General features: G+C 30.6%; 1 protein-coding gene across 1 annotated transcript in view; it reads left to right on the top strand.

The window, feature by feature from the left end:
* The first annotated feature begins 13,761 nt into the window (after positions 1-13,761).
* The window catches only part of Vps24 (vacuolar protein sorting 24), a 40,256-nt gene continuing 35,780 nt past the window's right edge, over positions 13,762-18,237 (top strand). Inside the window, exon 1 of the mRNA XM_075382075.1 lies at positions 13,762-14,207. Coding sequence (XP_075238190.1) covers positions 14,163-14,207 — 45 coding nt within the window. The 5' untranslated portion in view covers positions 13,762-14,162. The remainder of the gene's footprint in view (positions 14,208-18,237) is intronic.

Raw genomic sequence — 18,237 nt, 5'->3', positions numbered from 1 at the left:
AGTAATATAAAGACTTCATGGTGCAAACAGCCCTCGGCCACAAGACAAACAACCACATGGTGATGAAGAAATTAATGGCTTAGCAGGAGCTGATATCTGTAATAAGTTGCTAAAGAGCAACCTTAGATCAACGTAGGGAAATATGTTAGCCTACTGGGCTGGTCTAGTGGTTACCTCATCATCGCAAATCAGCTGATTTTGAAGTCAAGAGTTTCGGAGTTCAATCCTGTAAAGGCAGTTACTTTTATATGGATTTGAATACGAGATCATGGTTACCAGTGTCCTTTGGTGATTGGGTTTCAATTAACCACAAATCTCAGGATTGGTTGACCTGAGACTACAGATATCAGGCCACTTCATTTATGTTCATACATATCATCCTATTCATCCTCTGAAGTAGTTCCGGAGGCTAAACAGAAACGAAAGAAAGGGAAATGTTAGTGTTTCAGACTAAAATTTGTTTACTTAAAAAATAATAGACTTTTGGGAATTCATTTATTCCTATCTTAAGATGGACTGTGTTGCTAGTAAATGGAGTATCCTATAACAATATTCAGTAGCTATATGACTTGAACCATTTGACTTAAACCAAATTCATTCTTAAGAGTAGACACAGGTATTACTATTTGTCAATTATTAATATCCTAAAACAGTCAATTTATTTAAAAATGTATTAAATATAACAATTAATAGAACTATAATTATGCATAAGTAATTCATTCCTATATCCATAGAACATACATGCACGTGCACATGTTATACAGGTAATATATTAAATTTTAATTAATATTTTCCAATAATAAATTTTTTTTAATTTTTCAAAAGCAGTAGCTTTAATTGTTTTAAATGTAAATACAATGTTTTTAACATAAAAATAATCAATAAATAATCTGTCATAAATTAACAACAGCAGCAATTAAAATTATAATTATTAATAACAATAGATAAATTTATTTATAAAAAATCAATACTTTATAATTTATTTTATTTAACATTGAAAAAAGTAATGTGAATAAGTATAACAAATAGTATCCTAAGCTAAATTAATTATTTTATCCTATTTACTATTTCAAATGGTACTATTTTTTTTTATAAATCAGAAAAACAAATAAATAAATCAGCTTTGTAGAAAGAATTTTCTGTAAAAACATTGTGGGTCTCTTTAAAAAAAAATTATACCCAGATTTTTTTTAGGCAGTTCGAAAGTCTGCTACAGGAACAATCATGTATAGTAATAAAGTTGTCCTTATTATTAGCTGGGTAAGAATGGACATCTTTACTACATTTAAATTGGATAAGTTAGGTTCTAAAGTACAATGCTCAATAAAGACAAGGCATTTTTTTTTTTTTGATGAATTTTTCTTTAAATTCATCACAACAGGATTCAGTCAATTATAGATTAGCTATAATTACTGCAGCTTGTCTCTTCAATATGAAGATCTGAAAAGAATGGCTAGAATTTCCTCAAAAGATTAAACTGCATATCAGTAGAGATTAGATTTTGTAGTTGACTATCTTTAAAATCTTGAAATTTCTAACGTTCAGAAGGATTTTTATATGGAAATTAACTCTTCTAAGTCTGATTATTAATATTTTAACGTGGGATTGCCAATTAAAGGATAAATTTATATTTGCAGCTAAAAAGCTTGTTTTCTTTAATTGTCAGATTTTTATCATATATGATCACATCAGAGAAATCAGACTTGTTAAATTTAAAAGAACTGATTTATTCAGATTTTGTGATATGTTATTAAATAAACAATTCTCCAAGTTCCTGAAGGTATTGTAGACATGAATACTACTGGGGATGAATATTACTGGAATTAATATTAATGCTGCACCATAATACTGACTGTAAGTAATACTTCACCATAATACTAACTGTAAGTAATACTGCAGCTCAGATATATTTTTGCCCTAAAACCCTATTTATATTATATATAAAATGTACAATTTCAACAAATGAGAAAACTTAGGTCAGTCACTAATAAAAAATAAAAAAAGTACTGGACTCAGTACTAAACTTAAGCAACACCAGAATGGTGTTGTTTAGCTAGTTGGTACTTTTAATATTCTTCTGCTGGTTATGAAAAAAGATTTCTATCAGATATTTTCTTTAAGAAAGGTGAAACATTTTCAATGTATGTTATCAATGCAATATTTATTTATTTATCTGTATGTTTAGGAGAAGACACAGATTAATGATATCAAAACTGCAAAATAATTCATATGTTATATACTGTATCTGTCATCAACCCATTCCAAAGCATTGTTTATAAAATCACACTGTTAATATGTCTATAGTTTTCCCAGAAATTTAAGTAATGAACAAAATAAAACTCCTTCAAAAATGTATGAAAAGAGAAAATTAGACTATCTAGTTTTGTCTAGTTCAACTAGACATTTTTGTGTGAAGGTTTTCTTTTACCTTACTTGTTTTGGGAAGTACTCTCAGAAAAAGATATTACATAATGCATGTTTTACTGCATCATAAATGTTATTGAGAATTTTATAAGCCTTTTTATTACACTAACACCAACAAATACTATTTTTAAATGTTTCACATTTATATAATATACATATCTATGAGTTTTTTCTTTACCTAGAAGTATTTCAAATTCAGAAGGATTACTTGTGCTTTTATTTACATGAAAAAAGAAAAACAGGATTCTTCTGTATGTTATTTTTTTTTTAGTTTTAAATTAATTATCATTGAAAATTTCAGTTACTCAATTGGGATCTATTATAAGTTCATAATTTTTAGTGATTCTGATATTTTTAAATGATTTAATTTATTTGTTGACAACATCAGTGTTAACTACCTGCAATTTAGATGTGTCACCTGTAGAGCTTCTGTGCATCATTAGGATCGACAACTTCATGTGCAGTCATATATTTGGTACAGTGAAAAACCAGTGTGAAGTCACTTTACTCACACTTTCCCTAGTAAGGTTGGCATGTGTGCTTATTATTCTTGAAAAGAGAAATGTCACTTTCAGAAATGATTGATTGATTTGTGTTAGCTTACACAACCATTATGATTCCAGAAATTAACATACATACATTGTTATATAATTTCTTTAATACTTGCAAAAATTACATATATATATATATATATATATATATATGTATATTAATTTATTTAAATTAGAGTTTTTGTAAAAAAAAGTAAAATTTTAATTAAAAAAAACAACATTATGTTCTTTTATTCTGTACTTTGTGGAGTGGCTGAATAAGTTTTATATTACTTAATTAGCAATATATATACATATATAAAGAGCAAAAATTTCCCTTCATCTATGGCTTGTCAACATCTGGATCAAAGAAGAACTACCAGAACACTGGACAACAGCCCTCATCCACCTGTTACACAAAAAGGCAAACAAAACATGCCCTAACAACTACAGGGTAATCTCACTCTTAGAGACACAATATACAAAATTATTTCAAGAATTATCCTCAATAGGTTCAGTTTACAACTCAAGAAAGAACTAGAAGAATACCAGGAAGTTTTCAGACCCTGGAAGAGTTGTCCAGACCAGATAATGAGGCTCAGGCTAATAATGGATTACAACAAAAAAAGAAGCAGAGACATAATATCTGTAGACTTCAAGAAAGCATACAATTGCATCCACAGGGAATTCCTACTAAAAATCCTATGACACTTCGGGCTGCATCCCAAATTAATAAGCATGACAAAACTGACCCTCACAAACACTAACTCCAAAGTGAAATTTAGAGGCTAACTCTTGGAGTCATTTGAGATCAAAACTGGATTGCACCAAGGTGATAGACTCTCACTGCTACTATTCAACTTTGCTCCGGAAATGGTAATGAGGGAACAACTCAAAAAATGCCCCCCAAAAATAAAAATTCCAAAAAATCAAAACAAACTGCCTTGGTTTCATTGACAACTTGGCACTACTAGCAAACGACATTGAAAAAAGCTAAAACAAAGATATTAGAACATCAAAACATCGTGAATAACATTGGCCTCAAAATATAATTTGAAAAGACAGAAATTATCCCCCAAAAACCAACATAATTAAAAGAAGTAAAAGTTAACAGTAATAACGTCAAAATAGTAACCCAATTTAAAAACCTTGGAGAAATAATAACCAACAATCTTAACAAAAGAATCTCATTCCAAACAAGAATAAATAAACTAATTAAAGCACAAAAATTAATCTGTTACACCTACAGTAAAAAATGTCCATAAACACAAAAATAATACACTACAACATAGTTATAAAATCAGATATCACATATGAAGCAGAAAAACTCTTCCACCTGAATGAACAATCAAAGAGAGACAGACTCCAGAAAACTGAAATAACCTGCATCAATAAAAAGTATGAGAAAGACTGGCAGAGGTGGATTGTGCCCAACAAAGTCATGTACAAAGAGTTAGAACCAGTCACTGACACCATGCGTAAGGGGAGACTAGGATTCTTTGGATAAATCATAAGGATGCAAGATTCAAGAATTCTGTAACAGCTAATACAGTACAATCTTGACTCGAAAACCACCAAGACAGGATGCAGATGTATCAGAGAAATAAGAGATGATCTGAAGGAAAACTGGTTTTACATCAGAAGACACCACAGACAAGATAAAATTAAATGAAAAAATCAAGGACAAAAACACTCACCAACACAAACATTTACAACACCAGAAAGGGCATGGAAATCAGAACGTATGAAAAAATACTGGGAAGACCGCAAGACCCAAACAATCCCTTCGAAGAGACTGGGATAATGAAGTGATCCTATGCAGTCATAAAAGATGAAAAATTATATATATAAAGAGTGACTTAGCAACTGTAGTGCTTTCAAAGTCAATACTTCATCGTTAGCAGTAAAAAATATAAATTATACATAAAAAATATTTGCATGTCATTTACTATTAAAACCTTTATCGCATGTATGTACATAAATGAACTTACATGTTTTTTATTCTGAATGGCAGAAACTACCAATTAAATTAATTTGTTTGTTTGATAACCAAGTCTAGAAAATCAGATGTCAATCATAATCAAAATGACAGTGTATAAATACACATCTTGATTTATTGGAAATCTTTGTTTTGAAGTCATACATTTTAATAGATAGTGACTGTATGAATATACAAGCAATTCCCTACCATATGTATTGACTGGTTTAGGAATAGAAAAAATACTCTTAGACCTGAAATCTGTTAATTGAGAGAAGACAGATGGGTGTGTGGATAAAGGCTAATGTTAATGAAAAATATCTTGGAGCGGTTCACCGCAAGAAAGGAGCAATTTCCTGCTCCTAATTACCAAAAGAACAACTTTTGGTATTATTTTATTGAACATCAAGATTTGTTAAGTTGTGTGGGTGTGTGTGTTATGTACTGTGTTTCACTGCACTCCATGGTGAAACAATTTTATTAAGTATTTTAAGTATTTATAAATTAAACTTAAATACTTTTATAATTAAGTATTTCTGTAATATTTCAGTTTACTTTCATTCATTAAAAAATTTTGAATTTTATAATGAATGAAGATTGGGCTTTCAATAACAATTCTCCAAATATCTTTTGTTATGTTTGCAGAAAATTCACTACAAAAAGTCAATGAAAACCAGTATCAGTATCAGTATCTGCTGAACACTGCTTACATACATTATTTTGACTGTGCCTTGAGAAACCAAGATAAATCCTAGGCTCCACATGTAGAATGTTAAACTAACCCAATGGTTAAAAGGGAAAAAACAGCATTTGCCTTTTGACATATGATTTGGTGAGAGCCTACCAACCATTATGTTGATTGCTATTTTTGCTTAACAAATGCTACTGGTTTCAATTCAAACAATAAAAGCATTATTGCATACTCAAATGTTTGTTTGATCAGTTATGAGACCAGTATTTCATGGTGTTGATTTATAGATTCTGATTGCTCCAACTTCTTGGATAGAAATTTTGATTCCACAGAAGGCTCGATCGATGAATCCTCAACTTCAGTAGTTATTAATTACAATCCAGAAAAATCAAATACTGAACCTCACCTCATCACACAAGCAGAACTGAGCGACCTAATTGGTGAATTGTATTTATCAAAACAACATGCAGAACTCTTAGGTTTATATCTTAAAGAATGGAATTCATTAAACAAGGATTCTAAAAGTTCAGTATATAGAAATCAAAACGAAAATTTACTGAAACACTTAAGAAGAAATGGTTTAATTTGTTCCTGCCATGATGTTAGCTGGCTAATGTCTTAACTGACGTTGAATATGTTATTCATGATTGGCATTTATTTATAGACTCATCAAAAAGAAGGTTAGACACTGTAAAGCTAATTTTAGCTTTATAGTGTTGTTGCATAACTCGAATAAGTTTTCTTGTATACTGGTAGCACATGCTTAGAAATGAAAGAAACATATGAAAGTATGTCAAAAATTTTAAAAGCTATTAAATATGATGGAACACTTATGGTGAATCATTCCTGACCTGAAAGTGATAGGGCTTATTCTCAGTTTCAAAGAGGCTCTACAAAATATATGTGTTTGTGGGATATTCAGGCTAGAGATAAGCACTATATTGTTAGACTGGCCAAAAAGAAATCAGTTTACCCTAGAAAAGAAAAAGTTGTCAATATTTCCTTTGTCAAAGCAGATCGTATTATTTTACCACCTCTACACATAAAATTAGGACTATGATGAATTTTGTAAAAGCATTAGATAAAGATGGAGACAGCTTTAGATATTTACCTGAGGTTTTTCAAAATTAAGTGAAGCCAAATTAAAAGAAGGTTTATTCACTGGGCCACAAAAAAGAAAATTAATACATGAAAATATACCTGACAGCAAACTGCATCCTAAAGGGGATTCCTGAGGGTGATCAAGAAAAACTGATTTCATTTTAAATTTCAGCATAAAAAATACATTCTAATTCACCTACTTTTATCTCAGTTCCAAATTATCTTTTTGTTCAACTATGTAATTAACAGATTTCGGTAGCGTAAGCTCTCGTGATTAAGTAGACTGAACTGAAAAAATTGTTGCGTGACGCGCGCCACAATCTGACTGCCGCCTAGCAGAGTCAACACCCGTTTGTATTTCAATGCAAATACCCCATTTGAATTTTGAAAACCGGAAAACTGATTGCGAAGATATACCAACATTTTCGAAGAACCGTTATCTGTTAGATCGAGAATGTATCTAATGCATGCAAAAATTAGCCTTCAATCTACTAACAAATACCAGTTTTGAATTTTGAAAATCGGACGATTGTTTGCAGAGATAAGCACCCCACTGCGCATCCCAAAACAGTGTCCGTTCGTTACCAGTTGATGCTAATAATTGGTATAGCCTCTCACGAGGCACACATAGATTACCACTCTAACCTTACACGCAATCCCCACGGGAAGCCCATTATTGTTAGACATAAATTGTTTAAATTTATTTAATATTATTTAACGTAAATTTAATTCTATTATTTTTGTAATATTATTCATTCGATTGATTTGAACCATTCAGTTCAGATCTAGTTCACACAGTGATAGAAACCACTGAAATATAGAAATACTGGATGGGCACTGCCTATGTCCAACGTGAGACAGATAGATTTAGACGTTACTTTCATCATGGATTTGGAGGTATAGTTTTCATTGTCGCACAGTGCAGCGCATGCGCATTGTACCTAACGTACCGTCCCTTCAGAAAGTGGATGCATAAAACTTAATTGTAGTTAATAGTAAGTGATAAAATCTCATAATTCTATTTAATTAATAGAAAAATTTCAATGTTTAGGAATATTAAATAAATGTTGAGTTAATCATTGCATCATATAAATGTTTAATAAAAACTTTCTACAATAACTTGAATTATGAAAGATAACTTGTCATTAGAGAGATCGTCACAAACGTTTTGAACGGGCTGTTGACAAAAAGAGGTATACCTCTAAATCAGCCATCTTTGTTGGCACGGATTTCTAATGCTAGTGCCCATTCCAGTATTTCTATATTTCAGTGATAGAGACTCACAGTTCATAAATGAATTCATTATAGTTTGTGTTTCAACGTGTAAATCTCCGCTACTACATACATTTTTTTCCGAGATGAAATATACCTAAAAACCTTCCCAGTTATGCCAAGCAACATGGGTAAAAATTTGGTTGCGATTGATCGAATAGATATCCCGAACAAACAAAAACTGTCTTCCTCTAATTATAATACAGAGTATTTTTTAGTCCTATTACCCAATTTTAAATGTAATTTAAGGAAGGGAAATTTAGGTGGAATAAAAAAATATATTTGTTACTTACAAAAGAGATTTAATAAAAAGCTATAACTAACATAATTGTTAAAGAATATGCTCAAAATGCCCACCCCTTGCGGTTGTACACGCACGGACTCTTCTGCGTATTAGCAGAAACCTTTTTAAGAGTTGCATTGGAAATATTTGTGATTAAGTCTGTAATATTGACTTTAATTTCATCAATAGTGTAAGGATTGTTTTTGAAGGCCTCGGACTTAATATAACTCCACAAAAATATTCAGGAGATGTGAGGTCTGGAAACCTTGGAGACCATAAGCCCTTGCTTATTATTCGATCATCAAATAACTCTTGCAGAAAATCCATGGTTTCTCGAGATGTGTGGCATGTAGCGCCGTCTTGCTGAAACCAGCAATACCGTTCTTGAGGTTCCAGGAGGGACACAATTTGGCGTACAATATTCCTGTATACACCATTTACTGTCTGTTCTAAGAATATGGGTTCAACAATACGATAACGAGATATCGCACACCACACACCATTTTTTTCAGGATGCAAAGATTTGTATTGTAAAGCGTTAGGATTTTCAACCGCCCAAATTCGACAGTTTTGAAAGTTCACATAACCGTCGAGATGGATCCAAGCTTCATCACTAAAGAACACTGTGTTTAAAAATTCGATTCTGTTATCATTTACAAGACATCTAAACCAACAGCAACATTGCAATCGCTTATTTAAATCCGGAGGCTGAAGCTCTTGGACTAATCATACGCGATACGGATACAATTTCAATTTTTTTGCAGCTTTCTGAACACTCGAATATGACAAACCAACTTTCGTGAAAAGTTTTCGTAAACTTTTCCGCGGAGAATTGAGAAATCTTGTTTTCAAATTCTGTCAAGCGAGTTGGTCGACCACTACGCTTTCTGTCGCAAACACTACCTGTCTCTCGAAATCGGTTTGCTAGCCTAGAAATTGACATTTTTTCTGGCGGGGAAACACCAACAAATTTAATTTGAAATGATTCTTTTACACTCGCGTACGATTTCGTAGCAAAATTTTGTTCAAGAATGAAAACTCGTTGTTCTATGGTAAAAGACATTCTGTTCGTAACACGACCGGAAACGGCACAGACGTTTACACAGCTCAAGGCGAATCAACTCACACTGCCGTATCTATACCGGTTGAGTAGCGCAACCAACTTCGTGTCACAAAACAAAATTTCCCTTTCTTAGAAAATTTATCAGACATTAACAAATGGGTAACAGGACTAAAAAATCACTCTGTAGTATAGATATATATTTGATGTAAAATTTTAGGTTGAACTTCGTCATAAGGGCAACAGACCCCATATTACGTCTGCTATCTGCTACAAACACATCTGAGTTTTGTAAGTCTCCACTAGATGGCATTAGTCGTCTAGTAACGAAACCCTGTGCTATTCGTTAGTCGACAACAAATTATCATTTTCACGATTTATTATTGTAAATCAAGTTTAAGCTATGATTACAGGTTAAGGTTAGGTAACAAATGATTCTGTCTACTGAGCTTCATACTTTCTTTCTTTTTCCTGTTTAGCCTCCGGGAATTATCGTTCAGGTATTACTTCAGAGGATGATGATATGTATGAGTGTAGTTTCAGTTTGACTATTACTGAGATGTAATCAACACAAATGATGTCCATGATATGGGTATCACACAACATGATATCCATGTTGTGTGGTTAATTGAAACCCAACCACCTAAGAACACTGGTATTCATGATCTAATATTCAAATCCATATGAAAGTACTTAACTAGTACTTGAATGGTGGAACTCAAGACTTCCAAATAAGTTGATTTGGGAAGACGCATTCACCACTATACCAACCCATTGAGCTGCTTCATACTATATCAATATAACCTAACACTTGCTCGGTAATATTTAGGATGTAATTAACTTTATGATCAAGAAGATAGGGAGGAGAGAGGAGTATTTCAAGACGCATAGCGATAGAATCATTGTAATAAGGATAAAATCAAAACCTAAACCGACAACGATTGTTAACATCTATATGCCTACAAGCGCCCATGATGATGATGAGGTAGAGTGTGTATACGAAGAGATTGATGAAGCAATTAAACATGTAAAAGGAGGTGAAAATTTAATAATAGTTGGAGATTGGAATGCAAGCATTGGAAAAGGCAAGGAAGGAAATATAGTGGGTGAATACAGGATGGGCAAAAGGAATGAAAGAGGGGACCGACTTATAGAGTTTTGCACGAAGTATAATTTAGTAATTGCCAACACCCAATTTAAAAATCATAATAGAAGAATATACACTTGGAAAAAGCCAGGCGATACTGCAAGGTATCAGATAGATTAGATCATGGTTAAGCAAAGATTTAGAAATCAACTCATTGACTGCAAAACTTACCCTGGAGCAGACATTGATAGCGACCATAATTTGGTGATAATGAAATGTAGATTGGGGTTTAAAAACCTAAAAAAAGGTGTCAGATGAATCGGTGGAATTTAGAGAAGCTTGAGGAAGAGGAGGTAAAGAAGATTTTTGAGGAGGACATCGCAAGAGGTCTGATTAAAAAAGCTAAGGTAGAAAATGTAGAAGAAGAATGGGAGAATGTTAAAAAGGAAATTCTTAAATCAGCAGAAGCAAACTTAGGCGGAATAAAGAGAACTGGTAGAAAACCTTGGGTTTCAGACGATATATTGCAGCTGATGGATGAATGTAGAAAATATAAGAATGCTAGTGATGAAGAAAGTAAAAGGAACTATCAGCAATTAAGAAATTCTATAAACAGGAAGTGCAAACTGGCGAAAGAAGAGTGGATTAAAGAAAAGTGTTGAGAAGTGGAAAGAGAAATGAACATTGGTAAAATTGACGGAGCATACCGGAAAGTTAAGGAAAATTTTGGGGTACATAAATTAAAATCTAATAATGTGTTAAACAAAGATGGTACACCAATATATAATACGAAAGGTAAAGTCGATAGATGGGTGGAATATATTGAAGAGTTATATGGAGGAAATGAATTAGAAAATGGTGTTATAGAGGAAGAAGAGGAAGTTGAGGAGGATGAAATGGGAGAAACAATACTTATTTGGGAAGTAGAATTACTAAAGATGGACGAAGCAGGAGTGATATAAAATGCCGAATAGCCGAACAAGCTAAACGAGCCTTCAGTAAGAAATATAATTTGTTTACATCAAAAATTAATTTAAATGTCAGGAAAAGATTTTTGAAAGTGTATGTTTGGAGTATTGCTTTATATGGAAGTGAAACTTGGACAATTGGAGTATCTGAGAAGAAAAGATTAGAAGCTTTAGAAATGTGGTGCTATAGGAGAATGTTAAAAATCAGATGGGTGGATAAAGTGACAAATGAAGAGGTATTGCGGCAAATAGATGAAGAAAGAAGCATTTGGAAAAATATAGTTAAAAGAAGAGACAGACTTATAGGCCACATACTAAGGCATCATTGAATAGTCGCGCTAATATTGGAAGGACAGGTAGAAGGGAAAAATAAGGCAGGCCACGTTTGGAATATGTAAAACAAATTGTTAGGAATGTAGGATGTAGAGGGTATACTGAAATGAAACGACTTGCACTAGATAGGGAATCTTGGAGAGTTGCATCAAACCAGTCAAATGACTGAATACAAAAAAAAATTAACCTTAAATATTAAATGACCGAGGCTAACGAATGTTTTATTTGAATATTATTTTTTATAATATTAGGAAAATAAACTCCGTTACACACCCCGTGATCATAATATAACTATATAAAGTACTAATGTCATCTAGCATATTCTGAGGAATTTATATTTCGTCTATAATGTCTTATGGGCGTTATAACAGATTTTAATATGATATAGGATTTTTTTTTGCTAGTTTATTTGAAGAAGTCTGTATTGATTATGTAAAATTATGCAAATGTAAGTTGGAACTGCAATTAAAACATTCTATAATTTCATTGAAGATTATATAAAAATTTGTTTTTGTTTTCAATAAAGTTAGCAAGTTTTCTCTAAAAAATGTGTTTGATATGTTTAGTTTTATTCACTTATTAAGATTCTTTAAAGTCTTTTGAAATATATGGTCTACAGAGGATTGGGCAGGAAAGAAAGCGAGATAAAGTAGGATTATTGTAAATATCTCAAAAACTGTTGATTTTAGAAAAAAAAATCATCAGACTTTTTTAAAATTATAAAATTTACTGCTCTTAGGGTTTTTTTTTTATATAATAAAAGATGACCAAGAAATGGTGTTTTTAAGTTTTTACATTTTTGACTAAGACCATAGTTTTTTATTTGAAAACTATGGTTAAAAAAAGCAATAACACTACATTCCTGATTATTCACTACCTGTTATCTTAACTATTTTATCAGGAATTTAATTGTAAATTATTCATTTCTTCGTCAATTTAAAGCAATGTTCATGTTTCTATTCTCATGTTGAGAATGTGCATAACCACAGATATATTTGGTAGTTAGCATGGTAGAGATGTTTGTTCAACATGTTAGGTACCTTTAGGTACCTAACCTTTGTTCAACATGGTACCTCTACCATGTTAGGTAACCTTTTCATCACCTGCTCCACTGCTAACTTATCAATTAACATTTTTTTAATATAATTTTATTTTGTTGCTTGTTCCATCAAGTCCTCTTTAGAATTCTTCTCAGTATATTGATTGGACCAAACACATCTGTTATGCAAAACATTTGGCCTTCAAGTTTGGCGTTATATGTATCCATTCATTAATATGGGCATTTTCTTTTATGTTAACTAACAGACACCCTAGCTTTTTCTCTGCAACTGTTCACTACCCCACAATAAAAGTAACTACTCCTTATGTCATTTCTACTCCCCTTTCCATTGTTAAGTAGAAAATCATAAGTATTTTGATTCAGGACATCAACTACTTTACCAAAAGTAAAAATTCCTTGAATCCACAACTCAGAAATCAAAACATCTGCTTCTATCTGAATCATCTGTTTTCACTATTAAAATGGCTTAATTAAACTACTAAAAATGTACATAACCACTCAATGGTAAACAAATTATGGCAACAATTATTTGGTAAACTGGTTCATCAACAGCAAAATTCCCACCAAGGAATACAATCAAACTTTTAAGTTTGTATAAAAAGTTCCAATCCAATTTCGACGTATGCAATAAATTTACTCTGTATAATATAAAAGTAATTACATATTCTTTAGTGCTTCTCTACTAACAGTACAGTCATAAGATTTTAAAAATTGATTCTTTGTTTCATAACTTTATTATTTTTAAATTTCGTTGTAAAAGGAAGTGTTGCCAGTTGTTAAAAAACATCTTCGTTAAAAATATAATTGTATTTTTATTGAAGGGTAAAGAAAGTAACTTACAGACTTTCTTACATTATTTTGAGAAGAATTTTTTTTTGTAAATTGTGAACTAGAACTCATCTACTAATAAAAAAGTATTTTGAACTAAAAAGTTTAAAAACACATGTATGACGTAGAAAATTGTACGTCAATATACTGCTTCTTCACTTAGTTTCTGTGACATTTGTAATTGTTAACAGCTGTTATTTCCACGAAAATCGTTATCAGGTTACTATTTTCTTATTTATTATTTAATGATTGAAGTGTTATTACAACTTGCTTGGATAATTGAATTTTGCGCAAGTGTGAACGCAGAAACTTGGGTTTAAAGCTGTGAGCGAAATACATAGTGATTTTCTTTTAACAATTCATCTGTTATTAGTTTTTATTTAGTTCTTGTTAAAAGATATTTATGGATAAATTATAATGAAAATCGATGGAAGTGAGTTGATTGCTGTTAGATTCCCATTTAGTATTCTGCAGTTCCTTGATAGCTTTGAGGTCCATTTCTGTGTTTGCGAATAAAAATATTGATTGTTGCAGTGTAATAATAATTATGGGCTTATTTGGAAAATCTACTCAAACAGATCCGAAAGAACAGGTAAATTTGTATAATGATATATTTTTTATTTGTTACTTCGTCTAGTAAACATAACCTTTTAAGGGTATGATCAATTTATTGTTCCCACCTACTCTTTTTATACCCTACGTATTTATTATATGGTTTTTTTTTATGTAATCTCTCCTTATTATCATTTATATCGCAGGTTTTAGTTAATTACTGATTATCATTAATTTATTATGTTGGTAGATGTCACTTTAATTTTTAAGAAACTATTTACTGTTATAAACGCTCTAACTGAAACAGGATTGATGTAATTCAGAATAAATGCACAGTAAAAATAAAATTATGTAAAAACTTAATTAAAAGTTAAAAAATATATAAACAAACAATCATTCAGTTTTATTTCTGCCTGTTAGCAAAATGTATTTGTTTAGATAGATGTTCATCTAAACAAATGTATCTAATCAACATAGATTGTGAATGTTTCTGCCTTTATTGGCTGTGTATATTATATATATTTTGTTACTGCCATGAATGTGCTTTAGTAATTCTAAGCAATTACTTTTATCACCTTCAATATTTTTTTATACTTTAATATACCATAGTAAATGTGCTTTGGATTAGGAAAACACAAGATCTAAATGTTGGAAAGCAGGTGTTTACAGCAGGTAAAAAGTCCACACTGTTTTATCTGTGCTCTAGTCAATTAGCAATCAGTTTTGTGAGATATGATGTGCTGTTCAGATCCTAATCCATTATGTGGAGAGAGATTAGTGTTAGAGATAAGTTAAGGTTAGAGTTTTGAGAAGAAGGGAAGAAACCATAAACTAACCTGAATAATTGTCAGAGTCATTCTCAGTCAGTTGTTTAAGATGACTGATGGTGCTCGTTGTAAGGTGGTTATCCGTCGTACACATGACTAACAACATGAAATATGTAGTGTCTATGTCTCTGAAGTAACTATATTTCTCTTAAACATAAACATAGCCAAGTTGCCTACGAAATAGTGTTAAATATTGTCATATTTGGTAATTTAGCTGGCTTACTTTGGATGGTGTATCATCAATTCTTGGTATGTTATTCTTGTTTAAATCATTAATGCGAAACTCACAAAACTGATAGCTAATTTACTAGAGTACTTGATCTTGCACAGGTCACCCACTGTTCAAATCTGCTTTCCAACATTTAGATCTTGAGTTTTCCTGAACCTTAGCATATCTACTACAGTATATTAAAGTATGAACAAAATTAGTCAATCAACAATTTTCTCATAATTATCGATTTTTATTTTTTTTGTCATCATTCAAATCACAATGCATATTCCATTACTGTCTTCTACGCTAACCATTTAATATATTTACTTCAACCCATTAACTTGATCATCACTATTATTTCACCCTTTGTCTTTCGGTGGTTTTTACTTTCTATGTTACTCCCTATTACCAAATTGGTAATTGGTTATCTAAGTTTGGTTTAGATGTCTAAATGAATAGCCTGCCAACCTAGTTTATTTCTTTTACAGGATTCTGCTACATAGTTCTCTCCTTGCCTATTTGTCTCTCTTCTTTTCAAATTTTATTGAAGATATTCAGTGTCATTTTCAATACAGTTTTCAAAGGTGTCTAGTCTTTTCCTTTCTATTGTCTGTTTTCACAAACGTAAAGTACTACATTCCACACAAATTTTTCAAAAATCTGTTTCTAATTCTTACATTTATGTTTGATAATCTTTTTAACTTGAAAGTTCTGATGTTTCATCCATTCTTTGTGATTTTACTATTTCATTAATATAATTCTCCCACTTGTGTATTGTATTACTCTAACTCAGCACTCATTTAATTCATTTTCCTCCTTTCTGATATATTTCATCACTTTTGTTTTAATCTTATTTATTTTCGAAGTAAATTTCTCATCAAGCAATAAATTTGTGTAATTTCTATTTCCTCCAATTCATTCTTGATTTGTGTAAAAAAACAACAAAAAACATTATGTATGTTGTTAACTTTCAAACATTATATACTACCATAGAAAATAATTAACAAATAAATATTAAACTTTTCCCTCCATGTTTTCTAAAATTGTTTTTAATATTTATTTAGTTGAGGTGCCTCACCCCAAAATCACAAAAAAAAAAACGTATATCAAATTCATTCAATGATGTATTTATTCATTTAATGATGTATTTTGGGTGTTGGAAAATAGAAAATTAGTAAAAATTTACATAACCTAACCTAACGTAACGGTGGCTAACCATGTATCGGTGTATTGCAAAATGGCTATCTTACACTGTTTACTTCCATATTTCTTATGTTTTTTAAGTACATGAAGGCGTTTTCTACAACCTAAAATGTGTCAATCTTCATTCAGCATCATTTTGTTATTACATGATGGACATTGTCTGTGTTGCGACAAAATGCTATGATTGTAAAAAAATTATTATCAACCGACTGAAAGAATTCAATAAGTGTAATAAATGTAAATTCACAATTTTTACATATAAATTTCAGGTCCAGCAGATTTTTTTTTCTTCTGTTGTAGCTTATGTTATTTACTTACTGAACACTGTAAATTCTATAAAGAAAACTCAGAAAACTTAGATGCCGTGTGAGAATAGCAGATAACAATGTAATGTAATGAATAAGTTATAAATAATAAAAGTAGTGTAGTGAATAAGAAAGAGTTCTACATTATCCGGAGATGAGAATCTGCATTATCAAGTATATCAATATTCAAATATCTACTTTTCCGCCACATCATTTCCATCATAAAATACATTTCAAAAGATTTTACAGTGATTTGATATGTTTTTTTGTGATTTCGGGGTGAGGCACCTAAACTAAATAAATTACCCTTTTTTTCTTTTTTCCAAAAGTTGAAAAGCAATGAGGGTAGACTAAACTTTGTCTCGGTCCCTTCTAAATCATAACTTTCTTATCACTGTAACTCAGTCTAATACAGATTGTAAATAGCTTGTCTTTCCCAATATTTGTTCGAATTTTCTTAAAATTTAAAAAAAATGTATTCTATTCTGGATTATTATTGCTTTCTCTAGTCAAAATATAAAACCATATTGGTTTTATTATAAAAGCATGTTTTTGGTACTCTTGCTGTTCTGAAATTGAAATTGTATTCACTTAATATGCATCTTACCAAACATTCGGTTCAGTTGTGGTGTGTAATGTAGGTGAAATGTATTGCAGTACGGGCAATATATTTGTAAAAAACTATTAAATCTTTTTAAGTTTCATGTTGTACTGTGGGTTATTAATTATTGTAAACTGCTACAGAAAACATATTTATGTAAGAAATCAATAATAAATTTAAATCCCTTATACATGTAAAAATACAAATAATAAAAATCACAATGAAAGTTGATTGTGAAAATGGTCACTGAATTAGAGAAATAATACATTCAAAAATTTGAAAATGAAAACAATATGTGGTTTTTAATTTCTACAAAATCTATATAAACAACTAGTGCCAATTCAAGAATGATAAACAGGAATACTAGAATGAAGAAAATAACATTTATTTTGCAGATAAAAGTAATGAAGCTAAATTCAATCTTTTTTAAATAAACTTATTTCACTTATTTATATCTTATTATTAAAATTTTTCAAATGATTTAAGATCATTTAAAAATCTACTTATGTATAAATATATTCAAATATGATACCAAACATTAGATTCATTGTCCAGAAATATATTGTATGTTACTGAGTGGCTGAGTTATAGTGGTTACATTTACATTTATCTGCAGTTTTAATTCTTATTAATTATTTTGAAGAATTGGTTCGAAGATGTGTGTGAAATTGTTAACAAAAAATAAAGCTAAGACAGTGCTGATTAATTAGTTTAACGTAATTATTTACATTTTGTTGTTAAATTATAAAATTATGTTTGTTAATTAAAAATGATTTATATATGTATGTATGAATGTTGTAATTAAAAAACTGATTGATTTAATTTAATTTTCTATTTGATTCAGACCACTTAGTGCAGGTTGTTCATGGAACTAATTTTTTTTTTTTTTTTATTTATTTTTTATTTATTAAAAAAAGGCTAGT

This window comes from Lycorma delicatula, chromosome 1 (genome assembly GCF_047948215.1).
Source record: "Lycorma delicatula isolate Av1 chromosome 1, ASM4794821v1, whole genome shotgun sequence".
In the NCBI taxonomy this organism is placed as follows: Eukaryota; Metazoa; Arthropoda; class Insecta; order Hemiptera; family Fulgoridae; genus Lycorma; species Lycorma delicatula.
Note: the sequence above shows the minus strand (reverse complement) of the source record. Positions and strands in the feature narration are given on the sequence as shown.